Genomic DNA, 21,248 nt, shown 5'->3' on the forward strand with positions numbered 1-21,248 from the left:
TGCACAGTACGATAAGAGCGTGCTTCGGTCTCACTTATTAATCAATTTGCAAAATAAAGTAGAATGAATTAACACTAAAAAAAAAAACGTAATTAACTAAAAGACTTAAACTACTTGCTTTGCAAAATAAGTGGGAAAAAACCCAGAAGGTGACTCTTATCAAACTGTGAAAGGTGTTAGACTGGAAGTTTAATCAGAGTGGAGAAATGTGAGGAATAGAATGCTTGTACCAAGGTAAAAGTATCAAAGTGTTACAAAGCATTCTTCATATAATGCATAGCATAAAGAAAATATACACAAAATGGATAAACAGCAAAATACAGAGCATTTGTGGAATAAATGACTGCTTGATAGAAATCAGATGAGGTACATTTTAATGCCGACTCACGAAGTTTCTTTTATGACTCTTCATTCAAATAAATGACATCAAAGTACCCCCAAGGTCCCGATTAAAGATCGCCGTGCTTTTAAAAGTACAACATGAGGACAGTGCAAGTACCTACTATAGGCATGGCTACAGTACCCTGAGGTCTGGAGGACTCATTAAGGCTGGGTTCGAACAGGGGTTGATTTGTAGCGGAATATCCACAGCGGGCATTCCTCTGCAGATTGGTGCTGGTTTTGACGCGTATTCCTATGCGGAATTCAACCTCTCATTGGCAGCAGAAACGGCAATTAAATTGACACAATGCAGAATTGATTTCCGCATCGCATGTCAATTTCCGCACAAGTGTTGTATGGACTATTTCCGCAGCTTTTGGCGAAAATTTTCAAAATCTAATCCACTTTGAGGGTCTGCACGGAAATTCCACTGCAAATCCGCCCCGTCTTGACCTCCCTAAAAGTTCTTTGAAGTTTATATTTAGTGTTTCCAACAATGACCAGTAATGGTTTTCCAAGATATTCAAGTCACGCCCTTTAAATAGCGTGTGTGGTTTGATAGAAAAAAGCAAGACTAGAATGACTCTATGGGGTCAAGAGCAATAATAGTAACGGGTGAGCATAAAAGAGTGCGTTGTTTTTTTGAGGTCCATGATAGACCAAAAGGTGCTGTCAGCCTACAACCACAAGACCAGACAATAGCTGTGTCAGCATTACAGGAATGAACCGAAGGCAGACAAAAAGGCTAGGATTCGGCATAACTCTTAGCATGAAAAAATTGTGCCAGTAAAAAGGCTAGTAGCGAAAAATGGAGGTAACACTGATGAGGGCCCATTCAGACAGGCATATTTTTGGTCTGTGTACTGTCCATATATTGCATGTCCAACACATGGGTCCATTACAGCCTATGAGGCTATACATACAAGCTATTTTTCCCACGGACTGGTGGCCCATGTAAAAAAAAAACTGTTGCATAGCCTGTTACCATCCATTTTCACAGACAACCAAGGACACGTAATGTGCACTGTCCATGCAGATCAGGCAGCACACTGACAAGTGTGTCTAAAACACTCAAGAAACCCCCAGGAACCTTCCTGGCCACCCTTGTTTACTGTTTTAGCTGTCTGATGAAGAGGCATAATGCCTCGAAACGTATTACCTCACTAGTTATAATGAAAATCTCCCGTTTTCACTACTAGTGTCTTCTCTAGCACCATTTTTTCATGCTAAAATGTGCAGATTCTAGCCCCTTTTGCCTGTCTTGACTGCATTCCTATAAGTAGAGTAACCCATCAATGTATGATTAGCGCGGTTCTTATTCCTGGGATCCTCAATGATTGTCACAACAAAATGGCAGTACCTGAAATAGTCCTTACAAGTGTGGCAGCGTCTAGTACTGTAGTCCAGCCCCACTTAATCCTGTTTACTCGAAAGGGCTGAGTTGTAGTATCAGGCACAGATACATTTGCATATTCGGGCAAAGCAGTGAATGGCCTTTCCCAAGGAAAGGCTATCAACTAAAGTTTCTGAAAAACCTTTTTAAATCTGCAGTGAATTGTTATTAAAAATTGTCCCCTGAACTGAGAAGAAAGAAAATTTCTACACCAACATAGAAGGGGGTTCTTTACTGTAAGAGCGGTGAGACTATAGAACTCTCTGCCTGAGGACGTGGGGATGGTGAACTCACTAAAAGAGTTCAAGAGCGGCCTGGACGTCTATCAATGATTAATTCAGAAGGGTCAGTAATCCAGGGATTATTCTAGTTGCCAGAGTTGGAAAAATTTTTCCTAAAATGAGTAAAATTGGCTTTTACCTCATTGGGGTTTTTTGTGCGTTCCTCTAGATCAGCATTGGGAGATAATGGGCTGAACTGGACGGCCACAAGTATTTTTTCAGCCTAAAATGCTACGATGAGATTTCAGGATCCGATGTTGTAGGGCAGTTTGTGTTGTATTATTTATATAGCTGATTCTATAGATCATCCCCAACACCAGAGGTAATTGTGAGCAACACATCCATAGAATCAGGTTTATTGGTGAACATGTGCAAAATATGAATAAACTTATTTCAGCAACTTGTAGGATCCACTTAAGATGCTTCTGTAATTTAATTTTGCATGTAGATAAATACAATGACATCATAGGATCATTTTTTTGTATTACATGTTCTGCAAGGTAGTCAAATTTAAATACGTCTCTCCTACTTGTGCGATAAAGCATATCAACTCTAATGTACCCCGCTTAGCAATTTGACTCCAGCATTCAGAGTAAAAAGCTTCACTGTTGGAGAACACTCTAGTAGGATCTTAAGGGTGTGTTTGCCATATAAGGCCGAATAATAAGTATAGGGCATGAGCCCAAAAATAGAAAGGCACAAGAGAACAACAGTAGTCAGGACTTCTGGCCACATAATTAAGCACCGCTCTGTCCCGCCCACTCCCATTGCTGGCTATGGACAAGGGGAGGGGCGGGAAGTTAGCTCCACGCTCGCCCCACCCACTCCCATTGCAAACCGCTCAGAGGGAAGGAGAGAGGCAGAGAGTCGGTGAGCGGGAGGGAAGGGGGGAACTGCTTAGATGGAAGCATATATCGGCCGGCTGTGAAAATGCCATCCGATATACACTCATGTAAATAAGCCCTAAGGGTTATTTCCATCTTAGGTACTTACGGCATATCCGCAGGCAGTTTGTTCTCACCTCCGGAACTGAAACCTATCATCAGAACAGGGGTCCTTCAACCCTGTCCAAAGTGCTGAGGTGATCACCGGTGGCCACATCCAGACTACGATTAAATTTGAAGGTGGGTAGGATTATAGAAACAGTCAAGCTATTCCTGTAATTTGCATACAAGTGAATGGGAAATACAAAAACTGCTGTTTCCACTGCTCACTTCTGTAGGAGTAACAGAAACAGTGTCACACTGGCCAACGGTCACTTCACCAGCCATGACATTTGAGAGTGTCGAGAGACCCCATTCCGATGATACGTAAGGATTCCGTTTATTAAACATTTATGCCATAAATGTCTATGATGAACTGTTGTGGCACCAACTTATTTTATCACCGTTTTACCTTCAGTACTTGGCTAGAGTTTTAGGCAGGTGGGGAAAAAATACTGCAAAGTAAGAATGCTTTCAAAAATAGAAGTGATAATAGTTTATTTTTGTCAAATAACAAACTGCAAAGTGAATGCAAACTTCTGGCCTGACTTCTCCGAACAGGAGATAAGTGTACCTGGGTCCTAATTGTTTCTAACAGGTATGAGCTGATGGCTCTGCTGGACATCTTCTGATTTAGAAAGGAAATATGCATGATGTGTCTGTCATCTGTTGCACTTGGTTTCCTTGGCTGACCACCATGTCTACAGACCTCAACGATGTCCATTTATTTGTGCCTCTTAAAGGGGTTGTCCCGCGAAAGCAAGTGGGGTTATACACTTCTGTATGGCCATATTAATGCACTTTGTAATGTACATCGTGCATTAATTATGAGCCATACAGAAGTTATTCACCTACCTGTTCCGTTGCTGGCGTCCTCGTCTCCATGGTGCCGTCTAATTTCAGCGTCTAATCGCCCAATTAGACGCACTTGCGCAGTCCGGTCTTCTCCCTGGTGAATGGGGCCGCTCGTGCCGGAGAGCTGGTCCTCGTAGCTCCGCCCCGTCACGTGTGCCGATTCCAGCCAATCAGGAGGCTGGAATCGGCAATGGACCGCACAGAGCCCACGGTGCACCATGGGAGAAGACCCGCGGTGCATCGTGGGTGAAGATCCCGGCGGCCATCTTGCTAAGGTAAGGAAGAAGTCGCCGCAGCGCGGGGATTCGGGTAAGTACTAAACGTTTTTTTTTTAAAACACATGCATTGGGTTTGTCTCGCGCCGAACGGGGGGCCTATTGAATAAAAAAAAAAACAGTTTCGGCGCGGGACAACCCCTTTAAGCACATCTTGAAACCCCAGTCTGCTTTGAAATGGGAGATATCTTGATAATGTAGTATAACTACATTGTGTCTTGTTGCTGTGCTCAGTCTTGCCATGGTGTATGACCTGAGATATGAAACTGTCTTCCATACCCTCACCTTTATAACAGAGTTTGGCTGCTCCTCACCCCGTTTTAAGCCTTCTACTCAGCTGTTTGTTTTATTTAATGACCGTGTTTCAACCTACATATGAAAATGATGATCATATACCTGTTTGGTATCATTTGTATAACAGTACCTAGAAAAATTGCTGCTATTTTGAAGGCTAAGGGCGGTCACACCAAATATTGATTTGATTTAGATTTCTCTTTTGCTCATTCACTTTACATTTTGCTAATTAACTAAAATAAACTATTATCACTTCTATTTTTGAAAGCATTCTTAGGGTGGTTTCACACGGGCAAGAAAATTGCATGGTTTTCGCCTGATGCGAGAGTCAGTAAAAATGCAGATTATGAAACCAATGATTTACAATAGTTTCCTTCTAGAGTTGAGCGAACATGCTCTGCCGAGCTTGATGCTCGTTCGAGTATTAGCGTACACGATGGTGCTCGTTACTCAAGCGAGCATCAAGCCGTGTTCGACCCCGCCCCAGTTTTTGGCTCCTCCCTGCTGTGACGTGCCTGTTTTGGCCCCTCCCCGCCGCGACGCAACGCGCGTCAATGGCAAATTTTTTGTCTGGCAGGCAGGGGAGAGAGAGTGAGAGAGAGAGAGAACACGCGAACCAAGAAAAAAAAAGCTCGGCACCCGGCGTCCCACATACAAAAATGCTCGAGTCTCCTATTGTAGTCAATGGGGTTCGTTACTCGAGTAGGGCTCTCGAATTTTCTGAAAAGCTCGACTCGAATAACGCGGACCCGAGCATTTGGGTGCTCGCTCATCTCTATTTCCTTCCCATTAGCGATGTTTTCACTGATGCGATGTTGAAAGAACAAAAAATCGCAGCATGCTCTATTTTTCTGCAATGCGCGCTTTTTTTATCTCCAATGTTTCCCTATAGAGCCTTCCTTAAATTGCATCGTAATGCAAAAAACACGCATTGCGATGCAATTTTAACCTTAGAAAGTCCTATTGATTTTTGCGATAAAAAAATTGCAAGATTTTATCGCGGACGGCAGCAATGTGAGACAGTTATCCAAAAAAGCATCGCTGGTGTGTAGAAATCGCGGGAACAAAAATACAATTTTGCCGCAATTTTCTCATGGCAAAATCACGATCACCTGTGTGGAACTAGCCTTACTTTATAGCATTTTATCTACATCTGCCTAAACCGTTTGCACAGTGCTGTAAATCAATTAATCAGCTGTGAGTCATAAAGAATATCATTTAATGTGCACAAAATCAGCATGTTCAGTAAAGATGCTCATGCACTTTAGATGACAACAACAAAGGAGAAAAGCCGGTTCCTTAAAAACACTACTTTATTCTTTCTTTTTTTTTACAAAAAAAATTAGACATTAAATTATATATTTTTTACATAAAATTATGGATGGTAGGTACCATGTGACACCATGTTTTTTTTATTTTGACTTTTGGTTGTCGCTATCAAGCTTGTGGAAATGTGCACAAGTAATTGATTTTACATGGAAGTACCATGTCAGTCTGTTAGCTGGGTCAAAAAGGGGGTCGTCTATCCCTCAGGAGAGCATCTAAAAAGTGTGTCGGGTCACCTAGGGGGTGAGTGGGTTGGGGCGGGCATCATCTCTCCCCAAAGAGAGCACCCAGAAGAGGTGTGAGAAGACACCTGAGAGGTGAGTGGGGAGACTTATAAGACACTGCCATGCTCCTCTGGGTAATTTATGCAAATAAGGAAGATGGAACAATACCTCTGCAGCTCCACCTATTGGATGGCAGCATTCCTTCAAATCAATGTAGGACTCTTTAACAAGTCTGTAAAACAATGAATGGGAATAGGAAACCAAGCCAGAAAACCATACACAGACAGCTGTTTCAGGGTTTTTGGTTTCCCATTCCCAATCATTGTTTTACAGACTTGTTAAAAAGTTGCACATTGATTTGAAGGAATGCTGCCATCCAATAGGTGGTGCTGCAGAAGTATTGTTCCATCTTCCTTATTTGTAGTGTGTTAGCTGTAATCAAGAAAGAAGTGTCTTTCGAAACGTGTCTGTGCATGGACATGCTGTTACATGGTACCTACCATCTGTAATTTTATGAATTTTTTGTAATAAGTATTTTTAAGGAATTGACTTTTCTTCTTTGATGTTGCTGTTCAAGCCATTTGATTTATGATAAGCTTGAGCACCTGAAAACCTTCAAGCTAAACTGGGGTAAATACTACCTACTAACGTTGTGCTATGCACATTCGATGATTATGTGTATCGGGACTTCTCAACTCTCACCTGACAGCAGGTATTGGGCGAAAGAAGAATCAGGCACGTTGAATATTAACATACCCTATGTTTTGTTTGTGGGTGCTGCCCCCCTTCCACCACTGAAATAAACTTAGAATGAAAGTCAGGAGAAGTAACTGTTGGCCAAATGAAGATTCGACTGGAAGCTAACCAAAGTGTATGGGCAGCTTAACCATCCTGTAATATTTATGGATAACTACATTAGTTTTCAGGACTAAACTATTGGTGACTTATAGGTTATCAATAGTGATGAGCAAGTATACTCGCTAAGGGCAATTGCTCGAGCGAGTATTGCCCTTAGCGAGTATCTGTCCGCTCGAGACAAAAGGTTCGGGTGCCGGCGGCGGGCAGGGAGCTGCGGGGGAGAGCGGGGAGAAACGGAGAGGAGATCTCTCTCTCCCTCTCTTCCCCCCACACCCCCCTGCTGACTGCCGCTACTCACCGCTCCCCCGCGCCAGCACCCGAACCTTTTGTCTCGAGCAGGCAGGTACTCGCTAAGGGCAATGCTCGCTCGAGCAATTGCCCTTAGCGAGTATGCTCGCTCATCTCTAGTTATCAACAGTTGATCGGTGGGGATCTAACACTCAGGATCCTTGTTGATCAGCTGATTGAAAAGGGCCATGATGCTCAGGTTTGTGATGTCATGTTCATCGGTCACATGGCCTGAGAGTAGCTCCGTCCCATTCAAATGAGCTGCTGTACCAGGCAAAGCTGCTCTACAATGTACATGCCTTGCCTGCCATTGAGTGAAGCCGCCACGATGCTCATCCAAGCACAGCTGTCACCTCAATCAGGTGATCGGTGAGGATCTGAAGTGGCAGAGCTCCGCCAATCAGCTATTGATGAACTACTCTAAAAATCCCTTTAAATAATCCTATACAGCTTAAACTGGCCAACGCATCATGCATGGCCAACGATGATGGATAAATGTTCTCAAGCAGTGCAATAACATTATGAGAGCTATGCTTTCCTATTTTTTATATTACTTTAAAATATGAGTCAAAGGAAAAGCTTCATTCACCAACAACATAACATTCGCAATGTACATTCCCATGGTTACTGTGAATGATTCAGAATCTAATATCCAGCTAACAATGAATAGTATGTAGCAATTTATCTGAGATTTCTTGTTTAGTTTACCATGACTAACAGATATCTGGGCTGAGTGCTTATTATACACAGGGTCATCATCCATTTGGGAATGTCTTTGAGAATTTTGGCCTCGTCCATCATGACTTTCACAAAAGCCTACCTAGTTGATATTCTTTTTAGGGACCTTGCACACCAGATGGGATAGGTCGCACAACACACCACAAGCCGTGGCAAATTCTGCAGCAAAATCCACATGCTACCAGCAGATTTTGATGCAGAATTGGTAAATGGCTTAAAACCTGCCTGCAATTCCGCATTAAAATCTGCCTTAGGCCCCCTGCACACGGGCGGAAAATCTGTGGCGGGATTTCTGCCCACCTGCATAGGATTGCATTGTAAAACGCAATCTTATGCAGACGACCGCGATTCGTCTGCGTGAAAACATACGCAGAAAACAAATTGCGACATGTTCTATTTCTGTGCGGGTCTCGCAAACGCCCGCACAGAAATGTCTCTCCCAGCCCCCCGGTTCTGCTCTGCGCATGCGCCGGCTGGCTGGCAGCTGGCACATCACAGAGCTGGAGCTGCAGGAGAAGGTGAGACCCACACTGGTCCCTGCAAGGGCGCGGGTTGGGTCCCGCTGCGAGATTTCTCGCAGGGGATCCGACCCGGCCGTGTGCAGCCGACCTTAGAGTTGTGGATTTTGGTGTGGAATACACAGCTGTGGATTTGGTTGCAGGAGGAACTCCACGATCCTCCGCCACGACTGTCAGCCGTGACAAAGGATCGCTTCTTCCCCGACGTGATGCGAGGCTGTTTTGACATAAAAACGCCTACCGTCCACAGGGAATTCCTATGGTGGGGAGCGCGATATGGAGCTGTGATTTACGGCCCCATATCGCGCTCGCCCATGTGAATTGAACCTATGGGTATGTTCACACGGCAGATTCCGCCACAGAATTGTATGCGCGGAATCCACCTGTAAAACCGTGGCAGAAATCCACAACTATTCTGCCTCAGTTCCACATGTGTCCTGTCAGTGCGCCAAATCCAAATGTGAAATTTCCAACGCAATTGTAAACAGATCTGTATGAAGAATTAGCATGTCACGAAGCATGTACTATTTTCCTGTGTATTTACGTCGGAAAACAGAACATTTCGAAGTCATGAAACTAATTGGTCATTGCAATGGCTGAGAACATCATTGCATCATTTTTTGTGTGCGCAAATGCACATGATCTGCACACGCGAAAAGTTCAGTAAAAAATGCAGTTGCGAACGCAAATACACAATGCCCATTCCGGAAAAATGCAGCGCAAATGCGCATACACTCACGTGTATCCATCAGGCCTTATGATAACAAGAACATCCATACTTCAACAGGTTGTTAAAAAAAGGCACATCAAATGTGAGGCCCCTTTAAGGTCACCTTAACACATGGGGGAAACACTGCAGAATCTTCACTGGCAGAATGGCTGAAGAAATTCTGCAGCATCTACAGCGCAGGCCATATGGAGGGGATTTAACCCTTTCCAACCCAATTTGTATCCTGGTTTTCCTAGGGGGCTTACTCTTTTTCTGCCGTTATACAAGGGCGCTATATGCTGGCTAAAGCCAGTACTGCATGAGGTGACACATTGGATAGTCTCCGACAGCAGAGAGGCTGGCAATATACAGTAAGAGAACCCTGATGGACGTCTTCCAACATCGGAGCTGTACAGCCTTAAATCATAATGTCTTCAGAGGTCAGACAGTGGATTGGAAAGGGTTAAAGAAAGTTTTTTTTTTAAAGCCCTGCGAATTCTGAATCCACAGCATGTCTATTTATGCTGCGGAATTCAAGCCTCAAAATATAAGGGTTAAACACTGCGGCATCTCCACAATTAAACACGCGCCCAAATCCGCACCATTTAATTGCTGACGGTTTTCTGTTGCTGAATACCAATAGCGATTACACTATGTGTGAAGGAGGCCTAATAATATAGCAATAGGCACAGAGTTAATAATAAACTTTACCCCACCAATTGGTTGGCTCAGACCTTATTCACACAAGCATATATGTGCGGCTAATTTAGCCGCGTCAAAAAATCACCACCATCTAAAGCATTCTAGTGTATTCAGTCAGATTCTGCACCTTGCTTGACAGGGGCATGGCTAATCAGAAAAAAGGGGTGTTGCTTGGTGGAGAAGGGGCATGACTTAATCAAGCTCCAAAATTGATGCAAAATTTTCCACAAATGAGGCCACAATGGAAATTGCATGAGGTGGCCTTGTTCACACAACCGTATGCTTGGCTGATCGCGGCTAAAAAATCACGTGAAAGAATAGCCGCGTATATACAGTCATGTGAATAAGGCCTAAAAGAGGCATTCTCATATTTTTCGCTGCACTCTTGTTTTCTACTTCTAACGTGTTAAAGCAGTTTTCTGGGAATTTACTATTGATGACCTATCCTCAGTACATTGGGGCCAGGCAGGTGTTTGTATTGTAAATTCCTATGCCTCTTAGTATTTTAATGAGGGTATTTAACTGGGGTGTTTCTTGCCATTTGGGCAATTTTGGTGTTGAGGAATTCGGGACAGTGACGCTGTAGCCTCTTACTGGCTGCAGAGGTCACCTGACTTTAGAGGGCCAGAGGAGCTGCCCTGGAATTAATGACACTTTAAAATGATTACTAATAATTAGAGATGAGCGAGTATACTCACTAAGGCACATTACTCGAGCGAGTAGTGCCTTAGCCAAGTATCTCCCCGCTTGTCTCTAAAGATTTGGGAGTCGGCGGCGGGGGAGAGCGGGGAGGAACGGAGGGGAGATCTGTCTCTCCTTCTCTCCCCCCGCTCCCTACCCGCTCCCCGCCGCAACTCACCTGTCACCTTCACCGGCCCCCGAATCTTTAGAGACGAGCGGGGAGATACTCTGCTAAGGCACTACTCGCTCGAGTAATGTGCCCTAGCGAGTATACTCGCTCAACTCTATTAATAATAATAGTACAAAGCATAAAGCTTGGGCTGCGATTGAAATCATGCAAACAAGACCATTGTATAGCACAGCTGCAATGATATTGACTCAATCAAGTTGTAGTGTTAGTCACAGGCTGCTGGGACTGACATCAGGGTTGCAAAAAATTCAAGCCAACTGGATTTTTTACGACCATAATGTTATGGTTGTAGCGAACTGCGACTCGCAATGAGACTTCATTAAATTCAATGGCGGTGCGATGTCACTGCACTGCACACTATACATTTGTTGCGTGACACGCATCGTAGCCAAAATAGCTGTGCAGCTCTAGTCTAATATAACACCCAAAGAAGTCTATGTGGTCCTACTCTACCCCATATGCCTGCAATTCCATGAGAAAGCATACAGATTCCTTATGAAATAAATCACTTTAGAAAAATATGGCTGAGGGGCGACCTAATAACTATGTATAAATATATCAGGGGCCAATACAAGGATCTCTCCCATCATCTACAGTATTATACCCAGGACTGTAACAAGGGGGCATCCTCTGTGTCTAGAGGAAAGAAAGTTTCATCACCAACATAGAAGGGGGTTCTTTACTGTAATAGCAATGAGACTATGGAACTCTCTGCCTGAGAAGGTGTTGAATTTCGATAAAAGAATATAGTAGGGGCCTGGACACCTTCTTTGAGTATAGCAATATTACAAGTTATAGTCACTGATTACTTTAGAGGGGTTGGTGATTCAGGGTTATTCTGATTGCCAGACTTGGAGTCGGGCAGGAAATTCTTTTCCTTAATTGAAGAAAATTGGCTTCCACATAATGTTTTTTTGCCTTCCTCTGGATCAACAACGGGGATAATAGACTCGAGATAGATGGACATATGTCTTTTTTTTAGCCTCCCATACTATGTTACTATGCCATGCTTCATTAGATGCCGTATTAACCCTTTCCAATCCACTGTTTGACGTCTTCCTACATTCTGATTGAAGCTTGTACAGCTCCAATGTCAGAAGACGTCCAACAGGGTATTCTTACCGTCTATTGCCAGCCACTCCACTGTCGGAGCCTCTCTGGCGCACACACATTGGCTTTAGCCAGCAGATGGCACCATTGTATAACAACAAAAAGAGAAACCCTATTAGGAAACCCTGAATCCAAAATTGCATTGAAAAGGGTTAAAGAAACATTCTCCTCAAGTGGCATTTCTTCTAGGAGAATAGATTATGATAATATCCTGCTGTTTGCATAACACGTTAGTGCAGGGTTTGTTATCCAAAAGGAATATATTGGCATATGTGGAATATAGTCTTCATAAAGTCTGGTATTATTCAACCAATTTCTAATTGGTTAAAGGGGTATCTGGGAAGACACACTTCCCCTGACCCAGCCTGGGTCCAGCTATGCCAACACCTCTACTTCTGGCCTGGTTTCAACACCGGGTCTTGTGGTATGGACCTCTTGTGGTTGGTGACATCTTACCAGGAGGCTGACTGACTGGTATTTCAATATCAAAGCTGACCACCTTCTCTGTCGCAATAAATGCAGAGATAAAGAAGGGGCTGGCTTAAGTATTGAAATGATGATGTCACTGAAAATGAGAGGTCTATACCACATGACCTAGTGTCAGAACTGGGCCCCGAGTGGAGATGCCGATGTAACGGGGAAGCGCAGTACAGTTTTTCCCTGACAAAAGTGCAGCTAATAGCTGCTTAGATCAGCAACTATGGCAACCATTGAGTGAAGCTCATGCAGGGACTCCTGCTAGGGTAAGAGTCCAGTAGGGCTTGCCAGTGCCGGGTGTAACAGCGCCATAGTGCTGCGTAGATGGTCCCCCCCTTCGCCAGCTAGAGTCACGGTCAGGGAGGGAAGGTTAGAAAGGTGCAGTGAGGCACCTGGTTTGCATCCCATCTCCCCCACCAGATAGTAGTTTCAGGCACTAATTTGTTAAAACCTCATAAAGGCTGTGTGGAAAGGGTTCTGCCTCCTTAATGATGACCTCCTAACATGATTAGCGCATCAGTGCTGGAAAGAACTGCCCCACAATAAGGATGAGTTTCCCGGTCCAACCGCGGGTCTACAGACACAAATTCTGAGCATCATAGAATGTACAATCCAATAAATAATGTATCATGTGTAATCTCTTAGAGTACCATATGGTGCAGAGTGCTGAGGCATCAGAAATGCAGTCCTAAGCTCTCGCTCATGACCTGAAGGTCGCAGGTTCAATCCCCACGTGGTTCAGGTAGCCGGCTTAAGGTTAACTAAGCCTTCTATCCCTCTGAGGTCAGTAAAATGAGTTCCCAGCTTGGTGGGGGGTAATAAATAAATTATTTGAAAGTGCTGCAGAATAAGTTTTCTCTATACAAATAACAAGATTTATTTATGTATAATTGTATACAGGATAGACAACCAAAGCCAGTTGTGTAAGTATGTTTAGGGACAGTTTTACATGAGCATATTACAGATACATTTAAGGACCTGTAATAAGAATGAGCATCATGGTCCAACCGCTGACTCCGAGCACCATAAAAACTGCAATACAATAAATAATGTATCATAAGTATTCTTATATATCCAAACTGTACACTCACCCTGAAGATGGAGTTTGCTTTCTGTGCTCTGTAACAGCACCGAACTGACTGAATCGAGATTGTCATAGCTGCTACATCCCAGTGGTCCAGTACGAGTTTCAGTGACCTACAAAGATTCAGAGTGGTACAGTATCTCAGAAAGTTTTTTCTTTCAGGAGGGGACACAAGTAATGATATAATAAATGACTACACATTAACAACAATGTCAAGAAACTAGAGATGAGCGAGCACGCTCTGATAAGGCAGTTACTCGAGCGAGCATCGCTCTTCTCGAGTAACTGCATTCTCGTCCGAGCAGGCTCGGGAAGGGGGGGGGGCAGTGGGGTCTAGTGGAGGGGGGGAGAGTGAGAGAGATCTCTCTCCCCCCGCCGCCTCCCGAGCCTGCTCGGACGAGAATGCAGTTACTCGAGAAGAGCGATGCTCACTCGAGTAACTGCCTTATCCGAGCGTGCTCGCTCATCTCTACGAGAAACCCAAACAGCAAAGATTAGTGTGTATCTAGCCAAAGAATACCAGCCACATATCAAATGTGATCAAACAGTAACATCTGAATGAATAAAGATGTTACAATTTTGATTACATTTGATATTTGGCTGGCAAGCTTTGGCTAGATAAATTATATGTTAGAAATATTTTCATTGTTATGTGTTAAATGTTTCCTATTCACAAGTTATTCACTAAATGTTTGATCCATGGGAGTTTGATTAATGGGACCAATACTAATACTAAAAATACAGGGTATAGTCATAGGGAATACACCAAATCTCTTACAGGGGCCACAACGTAAAATTGAAATCCATGTTCCATATGTGCGCCATACCATCATGTGTGATTGTTCTCAGTAAGAGAAACCAAGTAATCTTGTAGATATGATACCTTTTAATAACTAACAAAAATACATGATGTTATTGCATCCAAAAGCTTTCTATAACATCATGTATTTTTGTTAGCCATTAAAAGGTATCATATCTACAAGATTACTTGGTTTCTCTTACTGAGAACAATCACACTTCACTCTACTGGCTAACACAGCACCAAACCTTTTTTTCATAATACCATCATGTAGTGCATCCTTGCCTTCCTATTCGGATACTCTCTTGTTATTTCAATATGGGACACCAGTGTGGGGATATAGTGTAGTCTATCATGTGGCACAGAGTGTTACGGTAGCAGAAATGCAATCCAAAGCTCTCACTCACAACCTGAAGGTTGCAGGCTCAATTTCCGCTTGGGTCAAGTAGCCGGCGCAAGGGTGACTCAGCCTTCCATCCTTCCGAGGTTGGTAAAATGAGTATCCAGCTTTCTCAGGGTAAAAGATGACCGGGGTAGGTAATGGCAAACCACCCCGCAAAAACTGTCTGCAGAGAAAATGTCACGATGTGACGTCACCCAAGGGGTCAGTCGGGACTCGGTGCTTGCACCAGAGGACTTTCTCTTTACCTATCACACCTTTTACAGTGGCCTAGTAGAGTTAGTCTAGTATTGGCTCTACAGCTAGATTAGTTACTACATGGCCCATTTACACGGAACGATTATCGCTCAAAATTTGTTCAAATTAACCAATTTGAGCAATAATCATTTAGTGTAAACACGAAAAAAATTGATCACTATTCATTCGTGGTTGTTTATTGCTGACTTTCAGTCAATGTAAAAACTATAGCTGGATTGCTGGCTTCTCATTCACATAAAAAAGGGAAATGCTGAGCAAGAAGCCAGCATTATCTTTCAGTCTAAATGCTTTGCACGAGCGCTGACGACCTTAGCAACGACGTCAGCACTCATGCAGTTGTTTAAACGACTGTCCGCCCATGTAAAAGGGCCATAACATTGTTGGAGTAATCACTTAATTTAAAGGCGTTGTCCCGCGGCAGCAAGTGGGTCTATACACTTCTGTATGGCCATAATAATGCACTTTGTAATGTACATTGTGCATTAATTATGAGCCATACAGAAGTTATAAAAAGTTTTATACTTACCTGCTCCGTTCCTGGCGTCCTCGTTCCCATGGAGCCAACTAATTTTCGCCCTCCGATGGCCAAATTAGCCGCGCTTGCGCAGTCCGGGTCTTCTGCAGTCTTCTATGGGGCCGCTCGTGTAGAATGCCGGCTCCGTGTAGCTCCGCCCCGTCACGTGCCGATTCCAGCCAATCAGGAGGCTGGAATCGGCAATGGACCGCACAGAAGCCCTGCGGTCCACGGAGACAGAGGATCCCGGCGGCCATCTTCAGCAGGTAAGTATGAAGACGCCGGACCGCCGGGATTCAGGTAAGCGCTGTGCGGGTTGTTTTTTTAACCCCTGCATCGGGGTTGTCTCGCGCCGAACGGGGGGGGGGGGTTAAAAAAAAAAAAAAAAACGTTTCGGCGCGGGACAACCCCTTTAAGAGTATTGTAGCCTTATCAATTAGTTATGCCAAATTGTATACATGATGCATCGGAGAAGAATACAGTGCGAAACGTGGCATTTCAAGATTCGTTTCCTCCTCTGACGCTCTTCATTGAGTCAAAGGTGTATATAGAAAAGCACACCAGAGCACAAGCTGATAATGAGCAGACACTGCCTGGCCGTCATGCAATTATCATATGACAGAGGGGTTAGGTTCCCCCAATTTAGGAATAATCATCATATTAGTCTAAAGTTACAATTGAGGTGGCAGTTACATTATCTCAACTTTACAAGTGAACATATACTTTTGCTAAAGCTGGCAGTTATCTTATCTCAAGCTTACATGAATGCATACTTTTGGTAAAGCTCCCCCCCCCACTGAATTGGTAACTTCTGTTTTTATGAGTCGGTTATGAACCATTATAAGGCCGGCTACACACAACTGGGTCGCTTTCTGCATGCGGGAGCCCGCAGCGGAATCTGACCCTGTGCTCGGCCGGTGACCCGCGTACCCTGTCCTTTCTTGAATTCTTCTGTACTGCGGATTAGCCGTCGGACATGTGTGCAGTACAGATTTTCCTGTGCTGTCACAATGGTGTGAAATCCACATTTTCGCAATGTTAATTGCAGAAGGGCCATGGGTCGGACGGCTTCCATTGACTTTAATGGGAGCCATCCATTCGGACATCGCACAAAAATAGAGCATGCTGCGATTTTTTCCTCCGTGAGCGGAAAATCGCAATTGATTTCCACTCATGTGCCGGAAAACGTGCTTTTCTATTCCACACTATGGAAGGTATTTGCTACAGAATGCAGAGGCAGACACCCGCTTCGGATTCTGCAATGTAAATATGCCTGTGTGTAACCTGCCTAAGGCCGTGTTATACAAAGCAGGTTTCTTGTATATCTACATCCTCGCCCTGTACAAACATGTACTAGCTACAGGCTGATAACGCTCCTTTGGTTCCCAGCAAGGTCTTTGCGCACATTCTACTCTCAAGGATACAACCACTCTTGACCTCCAAGTGGAGACCCCAGCAGTCAGGCTTCGCGGCAGATCGCTCCACCATGGATGCCATACTCGCTCTTAGGCTCCTCTCAGAGATACATAGAGAATTTAATAAACTGCTCCTCGTCGCGTATGTCTATCTCAAGGCGGCGGTCAAGAGAAAAGCCCTCTGGAAGGCCTTGCGTGGCATTGGCGTCCCCACATCCCTTCTGAACCTACTAAAAGACATGCATCAGGGCACATCAGCCAAAGTCCGTATCAACAGTTCAACCTCTGCTAGTTTTGAGACCTTGTTTGGTCATGGACTGGATTCTTCAGCGTATTGTCCAATGTAATGGGGTCACTCTTCCGGAGTACCATTTCACCGACCTGGACTACTCAGATGATGTTGCACTCTTGGATGTCGCATCTAATAATCAATCTGAGACACTCATTGGAACAGTTTGGTTTTGAGGCATCCTGTCTTGAGCTTCACATCTCCTGGCAAAAAACCAAGCTGCAGAATCTAGGAGCCGGCGCAATCCCTCCATACCTAGACGCAAACGGCCAGAGAGTTGACGCTGTCAGTGAGTTTGTGTACCTCGGAAGCGTTCAGCACACAGATGGGAGGGCATTTCCAGACATCCTGCAGAGAATAGCGCTGGCAGCCTCGGCGATGAGGTCCCTGGATAAATTTTGGCGGAGGCAGAACATAGCACTCAGGACTAAGATTTGATTTTACCAGATCTGCGTTATGCCAATATTATTGTACGGCTCAGAGACTTGGATCTTGCTGTCACAAACCACTGAGCGTCTCGAGTCTTTTCACATCCGATGCCAGCGCCAGATTCTCTGTGTCCGTTGGTTTGACTTCATTAGAAACAGCGAGAAAAAAGCTTGCACGGGGCTTGAATCAATTACAGAAACAATAACAAGGAGACGACTTGCACTTTTTAGTCATGTTGCACACTTGTCAGAAGCTGTTCCGGCCCACGGTGCTCTAACCGCAGCAATTGCTAGGAAAATCGAGAGACGACCCCCCGCCAGATGGTCGTCCGTGGCGCTCGTGGGAGCAACAACGGTACCTCCTCCAACATCAACACTGAATGGAACAGTGCTCTCGTTCGTGGTCATTCTAGATCGGCGCTATGGACTCTTGTCGTCCAAGCGAGATAACTAACTAACTACATTACAAATAAATCCCATGCAAACAGATCTATTAAGCTGTTTATTTTCTTAAAATGCTAAACCCTTTCCCACACATGACAGATTGGAAGTAAGTTTTGTATGTGGGGTGTAGTCATGCTGCAGACACAGAAGCAGTCATCACGCCCACATACTATGTGAAACATCAGCGGTGAGACATCGCACATGCGCAGTCGTGCTATAGCAGGCTGCCGAGGATTCGGCATTCCCTGCTAGGCAGTGAAGGCTACGTCACTAGTGACTGGGTACATTGACCTACAGGAAGCAGAATGTCAGCAATGTATGCTTCGTCACAAGAAGAAGAGGATTTGGCCGGCTGGAGATTACGTGACCCTGGTACTGGAGGAGCGCCAGGAGAAAATTGGTAAGGTGAAGATCCGGTAAGAAGACTGCCTGGGAAGGGATAGGTAAGTAGTATAGATTTTTTTTTCTTTAAGGACAGAACCCCTTTAATCCCATTCACCTGAATGGGACTGAGTTGCTGAAAGGTCATGTGACAAAGAGGCCAAGGCGCACATTTGAGACCTGGGGCCTCTTCAAATGGCTCATTGTTGGAGCCTCCAATGATTGAATATCAGTATCCCAGTCCCAGAAAACTTCTTTACAAGTTGTATTATCTATTTTGGTGCATGTATATGTGTACTATCCTACTAAAAAATAATTAGACACCTGCGCATGAATCAAAACTAGTATGTACTTAAATGGTAAAGCTTTGTGGGGCCTCCTTTGGCCCCGATAACATTGGATACTCTCCATAGCATGATTTCTACTAAGGTCTGATACACTTCAGCTTGTATTTTCCTCCATTCATTCTGAAAATGTCTGGTGAGCTCTCTCAAAGAAGATGGACTCTGTTTATATTTCCTGACCTGACATTCCAGTTCGTCTCAAAGATTTTGATTACGATTTAGGTGAGAACTCTGTGCAGGCCAGTTCAATTGTGGAACATCCATATCCTCAAATCAAGATAAAACTGTTTGATTTGTGACAAGATGCATAGTCTTGTTGGACTATTATTGACCATTCCTGAAGTATTGCCACATTGTCAGCAGCACATTATTGTCTAGAATTTCAAGGTACACTTCCATGTTGATGGTTCCTGCCACTACAACCAATGGACCAAAACCAAGCCACGTAAAACATCCTCAGACTATACCGGAACCTCTGCCGTACTTAAATATTGGCACAAAACACTCAGCCAAAAAGCATTCCCCAGGCCTCCTCCACACTTAGATATGTCCATATGATTTGAAGCAATGTAATTCATCACTCCATAGAACGTTCTTCAATAACACAGCTTTCAATGATGACACTCCTTGTGCTATTGTAGATGGGCTCATGCATTGTGTTCAATGATGGGCAGCTTGTGCACAGCGACATGATCTGTATATTCAATAGTTTGCTGCTCCCATCACAAGCTATGGCTGATACCTCCAAAGGTCTGCATCTTATGTGAAACTTGGTTTAGGACATGTCACAGGCTAATAACATATAATCCCTGGTATACTACTGGTAGAGGCGTCCAAATACTTTTGGTAGGATTTTATGTATGTGTGTGTGTGTATATATATATATATATATATATATATATATATTTATAATTTTATTTTGGGGGGGCTGCATTTGCAGTTGTATTAAATAACGTGCCTGCTGTGTTGTCTCTCCCCACCCACTCCTTCTCATTATCCATCCTTATCTTCACCCTCTTAGGGTGGCTTTACATGGGTCAACTATCAGGTGGAAAATCACTCAAACAATTTTAAGCGATAGTTGTCCTGTTGACCTGACAAGGAACTGAGCGAGAAACAAAGCGATTAGTGAATGCTTTTTCACTCAGTGTAAACAAGCAGTCATTCCTTTTTGAAATACTCCCTGTTCACAGGTGGGTGGCCAGAAAAGATCTCCGGCATGCTCTGCTTCCATTCACTGAATCACAGTCACTCCTATGTGAATGCCTAGGAACAATACATCTTGGGACGCCCAACAGTCACTCTGTGTAAAGCCACCCTTACGCTCTTCTGGTTGCCAGTGCACTAAGCCCCACAAGTATGATGGTGGCAGCATTAACTAATGAAGTTGTGAACCTTGAAACTGGAAGGAGGGTTGACTTTGCCATGATACTGATGCCATTCAACAAGACAGATGTGCGGAAAGGAGAAGGAGGTAAGCAGCACATAGAAAGTAAAGCCAAAGGCCCCAAGAGGACTTTAATGCAGAACATTAGGAGCAGAAAGTGGAGCCGTAGGTAAGAGTGGCAGGCCTATCTTACTTTAACATTATGTCTTCATGTTGTTCCTGGACCCAAGCCCCTCTGAGACTGCGGGTCCCGCAATGAGTCCTATGGCTTCTACAGTGGTAGTTCCACTACTGGTCACACCATAAACAGCCAATGATGAGAAGTGCAGAGCTACAATGACAGACACTAATACACTGCAATCCCTGGATATTCCAGTGTATTATGGAATATTAGGAAAATCCCCTAGTGCAACAAAAGCAAAACTATTCATTAAAGTTTAAAGTCCTATAAGGAAGACATGAATACAATTGTTACGACTGAAAATACAACTCATTCTATAAAAAAGTGACAGCATACAGTTATGTCAACAGAAAAATGCTGTCAAAGTGCAGTGAGGCAGAAATAAAGAGAAATCAATGTATTCTGATCATTCTGTAAGACTTGTCTGCCATTTGCAAAGCATATATTGTTTTTAGAAAGCTCAATGAAAAATGAGTGTCAAAGCAGGACTTTAAAATCATTACGTTAAAGAGACGTTATGTATCACATATTATTTCTGGAAGAATCTATAATTACAATAACAGCTTAAAATAACTAATAAATGTTAGGCTAGAGACGGGCAACCCAACATATTAGATCTGACATCTGCACAAATGATGGCAAATGTTTTTTTTTATATTGAGTTAACCGAATTTACAAAATCTCCAGAGCACGGAAGCTGAAGAATGAGCAGCAAGGACAGATGCTTTAATATCAGGAACAAATCCAAGAGCGAATTGTCCAGGGGACCCTTCCAATATAGCAAGTCAATGCTGCCAATACTGTCATACTCATACAGGCCTCTCAGAGAGGTTTTGCTTCCATTAGTTTGGTATGTCACGCTGAGAACATTCTTTTTAATACTCTCATTGCCATTCTATCCGACAGGTTACACCTGAATATACTACTGTATGCTTTGTTTGGTCCTCTTGGGGACCTTTACCCATAAGGTTGCGTTCACATGAGCCGTATTTTGTGGCGGTCTTTAACCGCAATTAAAAACTCCTGCCTTGGGAGCCCCAA

The 21,248-nt window shown here is 43.8% G+C and overlaps 1 protein-coding gene across 1 annotated transcript in view; it reads right to left on the reverse strand.

The window, feature by feature from the left end:
• The window catches only part of BRINP1 (BMP/retinoic acid inducible neural specific 1), a 199,661-nt gene that overhangs the window by 35,687 nt on the left and 142,726 nt on the right, over window positions 1–21,248 (reverse strand). The window contains exon 5 of the mRNA XM_066579784.1: window positions 13,375–13,480. Coding sequence (XP_066435881.1) covers window positions 13,375–13,480 — 106 coding nt within the window. The remainder of the gene's footprint in view (window positions 1–13,374; window positions 13,481–21,248) is intronic.

This window comes from Eleutherodactylus coqui, chromosome 10 (genome assembly GCF_035609145.1).
Source record: "Eleutherodactylus coqui strain aEleCoq1 chromosome 10, aEleCoq1.hap1, whole genome shotgun sequence".
NCBI classification, from domain to species: Eukaryota; Metazoa; Chordata; class Amphibia; order Anura; family Eleutherodactylidae; genus Eleutherodactylus; species Eleutherodactylus coqui.